At 45.3% G+C, this 12,644-nt stretch overlaps 1 protein-coding gene across 1 annotated transcript in view; it reads left to right on the top strand.

Moving 5' to 3' along the window:
• The window catches only part of LOC126428185 (sclerostin domain-containing protein 1-like), a 469,785-nt gene that overhangs the window by 225,476 nt on the left and 231,665 nt on the right, over positions 1-12,644 (top strand). The window contains exon 2 of the mRNA XM_050090098.1: positions 9,700-9,831. Within this exon, the coding sequence (XP_049946055.1) occupies positions 9,720-9,831 (112 nt within the window). The 5' untranslated portion in view covers positions 9,700-9,719. The remainder of the gene's footprint in view (positions 1-9,699; positions 9,832-12,644) is intronic.

The raw sequence follows: 12,644 nt of genomic DNA, 5'->3' as shown, positions 1-12,644 counted from the left end.
TGTCGCCTGATACACAAAGTAAGAGCCTACGGAATATCAGACCAGCTGTGTGGCTGGATTGAAGAGTTTTTAGCAAACAGAGAGAGAGAGGGTGTGTCTTCCTCTGCGTCGCCCATATCTTTTTGCGGACTGCAGTGAGACATTGCTAACATCTGTGGTATCGATGTGCTTTGCTGATTCTGGCATTGCGCCATGATCTCTGGACGATACCACAGCACCATAATGAGTGACAGTAGCTTCATCGTTAAACTGGATGAATCGAATTATTCAGTGATTTGCAATTACCCAATGATAAAAAATCCAACCGTTTACCTTCATCTCCTTCTCGAAGATGTCGAATCCGCTATAAATGATAAGGATAAAGGCTGGGCATACATAATTTCGTCCATATTATTGTATGTGAAACACCGTCGTGTGTAGAAATTCTCCATGTGCTTTATGAAGGACTGCGTTCTACCAACTGAGTTATGTTTACTTCATCCACTCTCTGCTCATTTGCACATTCAGATGAGATGTGACTGCTGGACATTGTACCTGTCTCACATGGATTAGTGAAAAGACTCTTGAATCTTGTATTCTACAGTTACGAAAAGCTCTACCATACTCTCTACATGCGGCAGTAGCGTGTCCATTAAGAAACGCGTACACAGATACCGTATCAGCATAATCCGCTTCTGTAAACATACGAATCATGCTTAAACGATACAGGAAAATTGAATTAAAAACTACACTTAAAATCACAGTTGAGGAATTCAGTTATGCAATCTCAAGCAGGACATCACAAGCTGAACTTCAAACTAAAAACGACAGTCAACAAAGAAACCATTTCAACTGGAGTTCCAGTATGCCAAATGAAAACCTATCATGTTAAACAGCTATGTCACTACAACCAATAAAAATTGGACACTTGAATTACCCACAGCTAATATACTTCATATTCCTATTTGGTATTCATTGGTAAAGAAAATGTTGCTATTTTAATGTACTCAAGGATCAACAAAAATTTTAAGTGTGGGAATTCCTCTCTGATGGTCGCGTCCAGGTTTCTCGCCGAAATACGATGAAGTCTTCCATGATGCTACTGTGCGCAACGTAAAATAATAAACGCTAAAATGAAGATTTGCTCTGTCTGACTCCCCCCTGAAGATCTTAGGATCTCTTAATGCTCTTTAACATATAAATGCCAACCTAAACAGAAATGAATGATTAAGGGAACTAATTATACTAAATGAGAAACGTTGTTGCTGCTTATACATTTCTTGTACATTAAAAACAATCTTTATTATATTTCCTAACTAAAATTACTGATCCATTGAATAACTTTGCCCTTTTATTATGACTGCGCGATTTAATATAACTAACGCGAAATGTGTGGCAACATCTATGTACCAAACACAAGAAGACACTACTTTTAAAGATGATCTACAATAGAGTGCAACGTCAGTGGAAATAAATCCTACGTGATCACAGCTGTTTAGCCTTATAGCCCCGAATAAGCCAAAGCAATTAGTAATATCACTGTGTGTACTGCGTCGGGTTGTCGGAGTAATGGTTCTCGTACACGTCTGCGACGATGGAAGAACTCCAGCCACAAAATAAACTCTTTCAAAGAGTAGAACGGCTGAAGGCGGTCCTCTGCCTACTATAATACTGTCTTCTCCTCTCTGTGTTCTACAGGCGCGAAACGCGAACTCCTAGCCACAAGGACGGAGTTCAGATAACGTCTCAAAGTAAGTATAGGCAGAATAAGTGCTCTCAATCACTGAAGGCTGCGTACTCAACGACGACTTCCAACCCAGAGGCGAAGTCCAGAATCGTATAAGTTCACAACAGTACAGTGCCTAACCGTTCAACTATAAAATCTCGTGAGATCAAGGACAGCAAGTCCCTCTGCACCAACAAGAAGCTGATACTGAGTGACCATCACACACAGCAGCTCAAAACGGAAGACCGCGTCTCTGCAGCGCTGACTTCCCACCATCGTAATTCCGAAAACGAATCATATTCCCGAAACCACAGAATATTCTCCCTCTCTACAGATTCTTCCGGTCGCCGACCAGCCATATTTTAGCCTTTTGTCATCCAGCGTGGAAAGTCTGCGAGGAAAAACCTATACTAGTACAATGGTACGCTTCTGAGTAAAAATCCTTGGAAATAACCCAGCCTGTCTGGTTTCCGAAGTGCCGCTTCTTCGTTCCTCTCACCTGCGTCCAAGATTTTCAGCGTTTCCGAAGTGTAATCCTTCCGGTTCGGCTAGAAGACTGGCCTGCCGCGACTCTATTGTGCTCCAGCGCTTAGGTGCTACGACGTCCGTCTTGTTATTTCCTGTGTTTAAGCAGGACCAACACACCTGTGTGGGGCTTCCACGCAGGGCTTCAGTTCCGCCAGCCGTTCATTTCCACTGGCATTCCAACCTAAACTACACTCCTGGAAATTGAAATAAGAACACCGTGAATTCATTGTCCCAGGAAGGAGAAACTTTATTGACACATTCCTGGGGTCAGATACATCACATGATCACACTGACAGAACCACAGGCACATAGGCACAGGCAACAGAGCATGCACAATGTCGGCACTAGTACAGTGTATATCCACCTTTTGCAGCAATGCAGGCTGCTATTCTCCCATGGAGACGATCGTAGAGATGCTGGATGTAGTCCTGTGGAACGGCTTGCCATGCCATTTCCACCTGGCGCCTCAGTTGGACCAGCGTTCGTGCTGGACGTGCAGACCGCGTGAGACGACGCTTCATCCAGTCCCAAACATGCTCAATGGGGGACAGATCCGGAGATCTTGCTGGCCAGGGTAGTTGACTTACACCTTCTAGAGCACGTTGGGTGGCACGGGATACATGCGGACGTGCATTGTCCTGTTGGAACAGCAAGTTCCCTTGCCGGTCTAGGAATGGTAGAACGATGGGTTCGATGACGGTTTGGATGTACCGTGCACTATTCAGTGTCCCCTCGACGATCATCAGTGGTGTACGGCCAGTGTAGGAGATCGCTCCCCACACCATGATGCCGGGTGTTGGCCCTGTGTGCCTCGGTCGTATGCAGTCCTGATTGTGGCGCTCACCTGCACGGCGCCAAACACGCATACGACCATCATTGGCACCATGGCAGAAGCGACTCTCATCGCTGAAGACGACACGTCTCCATTCGTCCCTCCATTCACGCCTGTCGCGACACCACTGGAGGCGGGCTGCACAATGTTGGGGCGTGAGCGGAAGACGGCCTAACGGTGTGCGGGACCGTAGCCCAGCTTCATGGAGACGGTTGCGAATGGTCCTCGCCGATACCCCAGGAGCAACAGTGTCCCTAATTTGCTGGGAAGTGGCGGTGAGGTCCCCTACGGCACTGCGTAGGATCCTACGGTCTTGGCGTGCATCCGTGCGTCGCTGCGGTCCGGCCCCAGGTCGACGGGCACGTGCACCTTCCGCCGACCACTGGCGACAACATCGATGTACGCCCCACGTGTTGAGCAATTCGGCGGTACGTCCACCCGGCCTCCCGCATGCCCACTATACGCCCTCGCTCAAAGTCCGTCAACTGCACATACGGTTCACGTCCACGCTGTCGCGGCATGCTACCAGTGTAATGACTGCAATGGAGCTCCGTATGCCACGGCAAACTGGCTGACACTGACGGCGGCGGTGCACAAATGCTGCGCAGCTAGCGCCATTCGACGGCCAACACCGCGGTTCCTGGTGTGTCCGCTGTGCCGTGCGTGTGATCATTGCTTGTACAGCCCTCTCGCAGTGTCCGGAGCAAGTATGGTGGGTCTGACACACCGGTGTCAATGTGTCCTTTTTTCCATTTCCAGGAGTGTAGTATAGGCAATCATTCATTACACCGTTTTTATAATAAAGACACTCCGTCACCTTTCATGCAATAAGCGTTAATAATTACTTAGGTGTACGTGACAATGTCAGTCTCCTTTATATACGATGTACAACCTATCACATGATACCTAATTGTGTTTGTAGATCACGGCAAAGTATGTGGATGAGTGGTTGTAAGGTGCGAAATTATAGCCAGCTTACAGTCTTCTCGGATTATCAGCCGAGGCGGCAACGTTTCGACAAGTTTCCTACTCGCCAAGTTTTCTATAGGCCAAGTGTCGCGTTCATGTCCGACTTGTAATTTTATAGACGCTGGACAAGAGTCTCTTCTCCCTCGTCTGCAACAGTTGGGCCAATCGAGCGCCTCCGGAAGGATCTCGCGGACAGTGGTGGGGGCGGACTCCTGGCGTGTTGGAGGATCCTCGCATCGAGTCCTGGTACTGCCCGTCTATTCCATCCGCTGCCTTCGCCGCATTCACATTCTTGCTAGCGCTGCAGCCCACGCATACCGAATTGAAAAACGATGTATGGTTGACATGATCGCCATGGACACGCATATCCACTGGCCTCTCTGATGATCGAGTCCTAATTGACATCATTGAGACGTATCTCCACTGCCTCTATAATGACCAAGTCCTGGTTGAAACGATCATCATGAACCTCTGTCTGTTCAAAATCAAACATATATTATCTTCGTTGAGGCTGTACTCTGCTAATGCAGGCACCCCTTCCGGAGGCGTACGATTGGCCCAGTCGTTGCAGACGAGGCAGGAGAGCCTGCGGTGCAACGTCTATAAAGATACTGACTGGACTTGAACCCGACACTTCGCCTGAAGATCGGGAGTAGGAAACTCGTCAACGTTGCCGTAAAAACGGGCCATGGCTCGGCTGATAACCCGAGTAGACTCCCTCATCAAAATCCTTAAATGAAAAATAATTCACTTAAATATTGCCGGCCGGGGTGGCCGAGCGCTTCTAGGCGCTACAGTCTGGAACCGCGCGACCGCTACGGTCGCAGGTTCGAATCTTGCCTCGGGCATGGATGTGTATGATGTCCTTAGGTTAGTTAGGTTTAAGTAGTTCTAAGTTCTAGGGGGACTGATGACCTCAGCAGTTAAGTCCCATGGTGCTCACAAGGGAACCTCCCCATCGAACCCCCCTCAAATTTAGTTATACATTGACACAATGGATAGGCCTTGAAAAACTGAACACAGATCAATCGAGAAAACAGGAAGAAGTTGTGTTGAACTCCGAAAAAATAAGCAAATTATACAAACTGAGTAGTCCATGTGCATGATAGGCAACATCAAGGACAATTTAGCTGATGAGCGCCGTGGTCCCGTGGTTAGAGTGAGCAACTGCGGAACGAGAGATCCTTGGTCAAGTCCTTCCTCGAGTGAAAATTTTACTTTCTTTATTTTCGCAAAGTTACGATCTGTCCGTTCATTCATTGACGTCTCTGTTCACTGTAATAAGTTTAGTGTCTGTGTTTTGCGACCGCGCCGCAAAACCGTGCGATTAGTAGACGAAAGGACGTGCCTCTCCAGTGGGAACCGAAAACATTTGATCGCAAGGTCATAGGTCAATCGATTCCTCCACAGGAAAACACGTCTGATATATTCTATACGACACTGGTGACGGCATGTGCGTCACATAACAGGAATATGTTGTCGACCCAACTAACTTGTACACTTGGCGAATGGGTAAAAAGATTCTTCTACCTTGCCCGATTTAGGTTTTCTTGTGGATGTGATAATCACTCCCAAAAAAATGTTGAAAACATAAGAGTTTGTCACATAAACTGCAACAAATGAATGCAACAGTTTCACAGTCGCACAGTTTTCCCTGTGCTCTGTCAAAACATCTGTTTTTTACGTTTTCAAATGTTTCCGTGCGTAGACCGTCAAATCCTGTATATGTCCAAGCAAATCTGAACATGTCCTGGAATTTTGGAGAGCGAAGTTGATTATGTGTGAGTGACTGAACTTTGATAATTATCTGAAAATAAAAAATTAAACTTTTCACTCGAGAGAAGATTTGAACCAAGGACCTCTCGTTCCGAAGCTGCTCACGCTAACCACGGGACCACGGCGCTCGTAAGCTGACACTCTCCTTGATGCTGCCTACCTTGCTCATGGACTACTCAGTTTGTATATTTTGCTTATTTTTTCATTGTTCCACACAACTTATTCCTGTTTTCTCGATTGATCTGTGTTCAGTTTTTCAAGACCTATCCCTGTGCCCCCCCCCCCCCCCCCCCCCATGAACCATGGACCTTGCCGTTGGTGGGGAGGCTTGCGTGCCTCAGCGATACAGATAGCCGTACCGTAGGTGCAACCACAACGGAGGGGTATCTGTTGAGAGGCCAGACAAACGTGTGGTTCCTGAAGAGGGGCAGCAGCCTTTTCAGTAGTTGCAAGGGCAACAGTCTGGATGATTGACTGATCTGGCCTTGTAACAATAACCAAAACGGCCTTGCTGTGCTGGTACTGCGAACGGCTGAAAGCAAGGGGAAACTACAGCCGTAATTTTTCCCGAGGGCATGCAGCTTTACTGTATGATTACATGATGATGGCGCCCTCTTGGGTAAAATATTCCGGAGGTAAAATAGTCCCCCATTCGGATCTCCGGGCGGGGACTACTCAAGAGGATGTCGTTATCAGGAGAAACAAAACTGGCGTTCTACGGATCGGAGCGTGGAATGTCAGATCCCTTAATCGGGCAGGTAGGTTAGAAAATTCAAAAAGGGAAATGGATAGGTTGAAGTTAGATATAGTGGGAATTAGTGAAGTTCGGTGGCAGGAGGAACAAGACTTCTGGTCAGGTGACTACAGGGTTATAAACACAAAATCAAATAGGGGTAATGCAGGAGTAGGTTTAATAATGAATAGGAAAATAGGAATGCGGGTAAGCTACTACAAACAGCATAGTGAACGCATTATTGTGGCCAAGATAGATACGAAGCCCACACCTACTACAGTAGTACAAGTTTATATGCCAACTAGCTCTGCAGATGACGAAGAAATTGAAGAAATGTATGATGAAATAAAAGAAATTATTCAGATTGTGAAGGGAGACGAAAATTTAATAGTCATGGGTGACTGGAATTCGAGTGTATGAAAAGGGAGAGAAGGAAACATAGTAGGTGAATATGGATTGGGGGACAGAAATGAAAGAGGAAGCCGCCTGGTAGAATTTTGCACAGAGCATAACTTAATCATAGCTAACACTTGGTTCAAGAATCATGAAAGAAGGTTGTATACATGGATGAACCCTGGAGATACTAAAAGGTATCAGATAGATTATATAATGGTAAGACAGAGATTTAGGAACCAGGTTTTAAATTGTAAGACATTTCCAGGGGCAGATGTGGACTCTGACCACAATCTATTGGTTATGACCTGTAGATTAAAACTGAAGAAACTGCAAAAAGGTGGGAATTTAAGGAGATGGGACCTGGATAAACTAAAAGAACCAGAGGTTGTACAGAGATTCAGGGAGAGCATAAGGGAGCAATTGACAGGAATGGGGGAAATAAATACAGTAGAAGAAGAATGGTTAGCTTTGAGGGATGAAGTAGTGAAGGCAGCAGAGGATCAAGTAGGTAAAAAGATGAGGGCTAGTAGAAATCCTTGGGTAACAGAAGAAATATTGAATTTAATTGATGAAAGGAGAAAATATAAAAATGCAGTAAGTGAAACAGGCAAAAAGGAATACAAACGTCTCAAAAATGAGATCGACAGGAAGTGCAAAATGGCTAAGCAGGGATGGCTAGGGGACAAATGTAAGGATGTAGAGGCCTATCTCACTAGGGGTAAGACAGATACCGCCTACAGGAAAATTAAAGAGACCTTTGGAGATAAGAGAACGACTTGTATGAATATCAAGAGCTCAGATGGAAACCCAGTTCTAAGCAAAGAAGGGAAAGCAGAAAGGTGGAAGGAGTATATAGAGGGTCTATACAAGGGCGATGTACTTGAGGACAATATTATGGAAATGGAAGAGGATGTAGATGAAGATGAAATGGGAGATACGATACTGCGTGAAGAGTTTGACAGAGCACTGAAAGACCTGAGTCGAAACAAGGCCCCCGGAGTAGACAATATTCCATTGGAACTACTGACGGCCGTGGGAGAGCCAGTCCTGACAAAACTCTACCATCTGGTGACTAAGATGTATGAAACAGGCGAAATACCCTCAGACTTCAAGAAGAATATAATAATTCCAATCCCAAAGAAAGCAGGTGTTGACAGATGTGAAAATTACCGAACTATCAGCTTAATAAGTCACAGCTGCAAAATACTAACACGAATTCTTTACAGACGAATGGAAAAACTAGTAGAAGCCAACCTCGGGGAAGATCAGTTTGGATTCCGTAGAAACACTGGAACACGTGAGGCAATACTGACCTTACGACTTATCTTAGAAGAAAGATTAAGGAAAGGCAAACCTACGTTTCTAGCATTTGTAGACTTAGAGAAAGCTTTTGACAATGTTGACTGGAATACTCTCTTTCAAATTCTAAAGGTGGCAGGGGTAAAATACAGGGAGCGAAAGGCTATTTACAATTTGTACAGAAACCAGATGGCAGTTATAAGAGTCGAGGGACATGAAAGGGAAGCAGTGGTTGGGAAGGGAGTAAGACAGGGTTGTAGCCTCTCACCGATGTTGTTCAATCTGTATATTGAGCAAGCAGTAAAGGAAACAAAAGAAAAATTCGGAGTAGGTATTAAAATTCATGGAGAAGAAATAAAAACTTTGAGGTTCGCTGATGACGTTGTAATTCTGTCAGAGACTGCAAAGGACTTGGAAGAGCAGTTGAATGGAATGGACAGTGTCTTCAAAGGAGGATATAAGATGAACATCAACAAAAGCAAAACAAGGATAATGGAATGTAGTCAAATTAAATCGGGTGATGCTGAGGGAATTAGATTAGGAAGTGAGGCACTTAAAGTAGTAAAGGAGTTTTGCTATTTGGGGAGCAAAATAACTGATGATGGTCGAAGTAGAGAGGATATAAAATGTAGGCTGGCAATGGCAAGGAAAGCGTTTCTGAAGAAGAGAAATTTGTTAACATCCAGTATTGATTTAAGTGTCAGGAAGTCACTTCTGAAAGTATTCGTATGGAGTGTAGCCATGTATGGAAGTGAAACATGAACGATAACTAGTTTGGACAAGAAGAGAATAGAAGCTTTCGAAATGTGGTGCTACAGAAGAATGCTGAAGATTAGATGGGTAGATCACATAACTAATGAGGAAGTATTGAATAGGATTGGGGAGAAGAGAAGTTTGTGGCACAACTTGACCAGAAGAAGGGATCGGTTGGTAGGACATGTTCTGAGGCATCAAGGGATCACCAATTTAGTATTGGAGGGCAGCGTGGAGGGTAAAAATCGTAGAGGGAGACCAAGAGATGAATACACTAAGCAGATTCAGAAGGATGTAGGTTGCAGTAGGTACTGGGAGATGAAAAAGCTTGCACAGGATAGAGTAGCATGGAGAGCTGCATCAAACCAGTCTCAGGACTGAAGACCACAACAACATCCCTGTGCCGACTTACAACTAAATCTGAGGGGGGTGCGATGGGGAGGTTCCCTTGTCAGAGTCATTTGAACCATATGAACTGAAATATTTTTTTCCATCTTAAACCACGTCCGCTCTCAAAAATCGTAAAGTGAGAACCTATATTTACATGTATGTTGTCAGCTGCCCGACCTTCTCCTACCTTCCGCCAGTGTTCCCCTGCCTATCTTTTGCTTGAGTGGTACGATCTGGACGCAGCGCCAATACATATTTGTGAATAGAGATGCAAAACAGTACTGCCTGCCGCCACAGGTGACTTTTCACGTCTTTCAGATTCAGCAGAAAGGGGCAGCATGCTTCATCTGGCGACCCTCCTGGTCGCTGCGACCACTCTGTCGCTGACGACGCAGCCGACGACGGCACTCGGCAACGAGACGGCGTCCTTGTCTGCAGCGGCGGGGAGAGGTAGGGAACAAGGCACCAACATTCTACATTGTGGCAACCATCCACCTGATCCCACTGATACAGCTCCAGTATCGGAAGACCACTGACCAAGTGAAAAAGGTGGGAACCAAGTCGTGGCTGGACACTGGCCGACGCTAGCAACGCTTCTTTCCAATGAATCCTGGTAGCATTTGTGGACGAACCAGTTTTACGTTTTTCCTGCATGTTTGTGTTGCCACAACTGTTCACACTTTGAGGTGTCGCTCCCTAGCTACCTGGATTAGGCCGGAGTCTGCGAGTGGTATGTGTGGTTTCGAACATACGGTCCGTGACTGGAGCCAGCATATACTGGGTGATCAAGAAGTCAGTATAAATTTGAAAACAATAAATCACGGAATAATGTAGATAGAGAGGTAAAAATTGACACACATGCTTGGAATGACATGGGATTTTATTAGAACCAAAAAAAATACAAACGTTCAAAAAATGTCCGACAGATGGAACTTCATCTGATCAGAATAGCAATAATTAGCATAACAAAGTAAGAAAAAGCAAAGATGATGTTCTTTACAGGAAATGCTCAATATGTCCACCATCATTCCTCAACAATAGCTGTAGTCGAGGAATAATGTTGTGAACAGCACTGTAAAGCATGTCCGGAGTTATGGTGAGGCATTGGCTTCGGATGTTGTCTTTCAGCATCCCTAGAGATGTCGATCGATCACGATACACTTGCGACTTCAGGTAACCACAAAGCCAATAATCGCACAGACTGAGGCCTGGGGACCTGGGAGACCGAGCATGACGAAAGTGACGGCTGAGCACACAATCGTCACCAAACGATGCGCGCAAGAGACCGTTCACGCGTCTAGCAATATGGGGCGGTTCTAATAAAACCCCATGTCATTCCAAGCATGTGTGTCAATTTTTATCTCTCTATCTACATTATTCCGTGGTTTATTAAGTCTTCAAATTTATACTGACTTTTTGCTCACCCAGTATATGGTGGCGCCAGTCACGGACCGTATGTTCGAAACCACACATACCACTCGCAGACTCCGGCCTAATCCAGGTAGCTAGGGAGCGACGAGAGTTCAGATAGGGTGGTGCTGCTGTGTGCCACTTTTGATTTCGTGAAAAGCTATTCATACATACACTAGCAAAAAAATTCGGAAATTATTATATCTGTGTGAGCTTTAAAGGGATTAGAATTACAGAGAAGAAAAATGTTGAGAATCTGCTGCTGTCCGTGTAGTGTATGGAGATAAAACTTCCATACTCGCTATACTAGGGGTGTTGTTGTTGTTGTGGTCTTCAGTCCTGAGACTGGTTTGATGCAGCTCTCCATGCTACTCTATCCTGTGCAAGCTTCTTCATCTCCCAGTACCTACCGCAACCTACATCCTTCTGAATCTGCTTATTGTATTCATCTCTTGGTCTCCCCCTACGATTTTTGCCCTCCACGATGCCCTCCAATACTAAATTGGTGATCCCTTGATGCCTCACAACATGTCCTACCAACCGATCCCTTCTTCTGGTCAAGTTGTGCCACAAACTTCTCTTCTCCCCAATGCTATTCAATACTTCCTCATTAGTTATGTGATCTACCCATCTAATCTTCAGCATTCTCCTGTAGCACCACATTTCGAAAGCTTCTATTCTCTTCTTGTCCAAACTATTTACCGTCCATGTTTCACTTCCATACATGGCTACACTCCATACAAATACTTTCAGAAATGACTTCCTGACACTTAAATCTATACTCGATGTTAACAAATTTCTCTTCTTCAGAAACGCTTTCCTTGCCATTGCCAGTCTACATTTTATATCCTCTCTACTACGACCATCATCAGTTATTTTGCTCCCCAAATAGCAAAACTGCTTTTCTACTTTAAGTGTCTCATTTCCTAATCTAATACCCTCAACATCACCCGACTTAATTCGACTACATTCCATTATCCTCGTTTTGCTTTTGTTGATGTTCATCTTATATCCTCCCTTCAAGACACCATCCATTCCGTTCAACTGCTCTTCCAACTAGGGGTGTACAATGAATAATACAACACATTTTTTTCAGAAGGCAGGTATGATTCATTCGGGATTGCATTCAACATATTATTCCCCACTCTTTTGTCTACGAAATAGTATGTTTCAACATGCTCTCCGTTCAATGCTACAGCATTACGCCACCATTCTGAGAGGGCATTCTACCACTTCGTTGGTCTACGTCGGAGCCAACGACTTTATGCATCAATGAACCCGACATCATCCACATAGTGCTTCCCATGGAACAGTCTGTTATTCTTTATGGTCTTTGTAGTCTCAGCACTACCAACAGAGACGTCCATCTGTGCAATGCGGTGTTCGATTGCGATCTGTCAGTCACCTCGAATGAGAGTTTTGGCACATTCCAACGTTGCAGGAGTCACAGCCGTGCGCGCCCGGCCGCCACGCGGGAGATTGGGCAGGTTTGCGCGACCCTGTTGCGACAATGACAGACGCCTCGCCATACGACTCACCGTGCTTTTGTTCACCGTTTCTGTACACATTCTGCAAGCTCCCATGAATATCAGTGATATTCTAGTTTTCTGGCAACAGAAACTCAATGACAGCACTCTGCTTGTGACACTCCTCCGTTACATATGCCACCTATCGGAACTTCGTGAAACTACAGTGAAGCGACAAAGAAACAGGTATAGGCATGCGTATTCAAATACAGAGGTATGTAAGCAGGCAGGATACGGCGCTGCGGTCGGTTACGCCTATATAAGACGACACGTGTCTGGCACAGTTGTTAGTTCGGTTACTGCTGCTACAATGGCAGGTGATCAAGG

This window comes from Schistocerca serialis, chromosome 12, assembly GCF_023864345.2.
Source record: "Schistocerca serialis cubense isolate TAMUIC-IGC-003099 chromosome 12, iqSchSeri2.2, whole genome shotgun sequence".
Lineage (NCBI taxonomy): Eukaryota > Metazoa > Arthropoda > Insecta > Orthoptera > Acrididae > Schistocerca > Schistocerca serialis.
The sequence above is the reverse complement of the archived record's forward strand: the minus strand, read 5'-3'. Positions and strand labels throughout refer to the sequence as shown.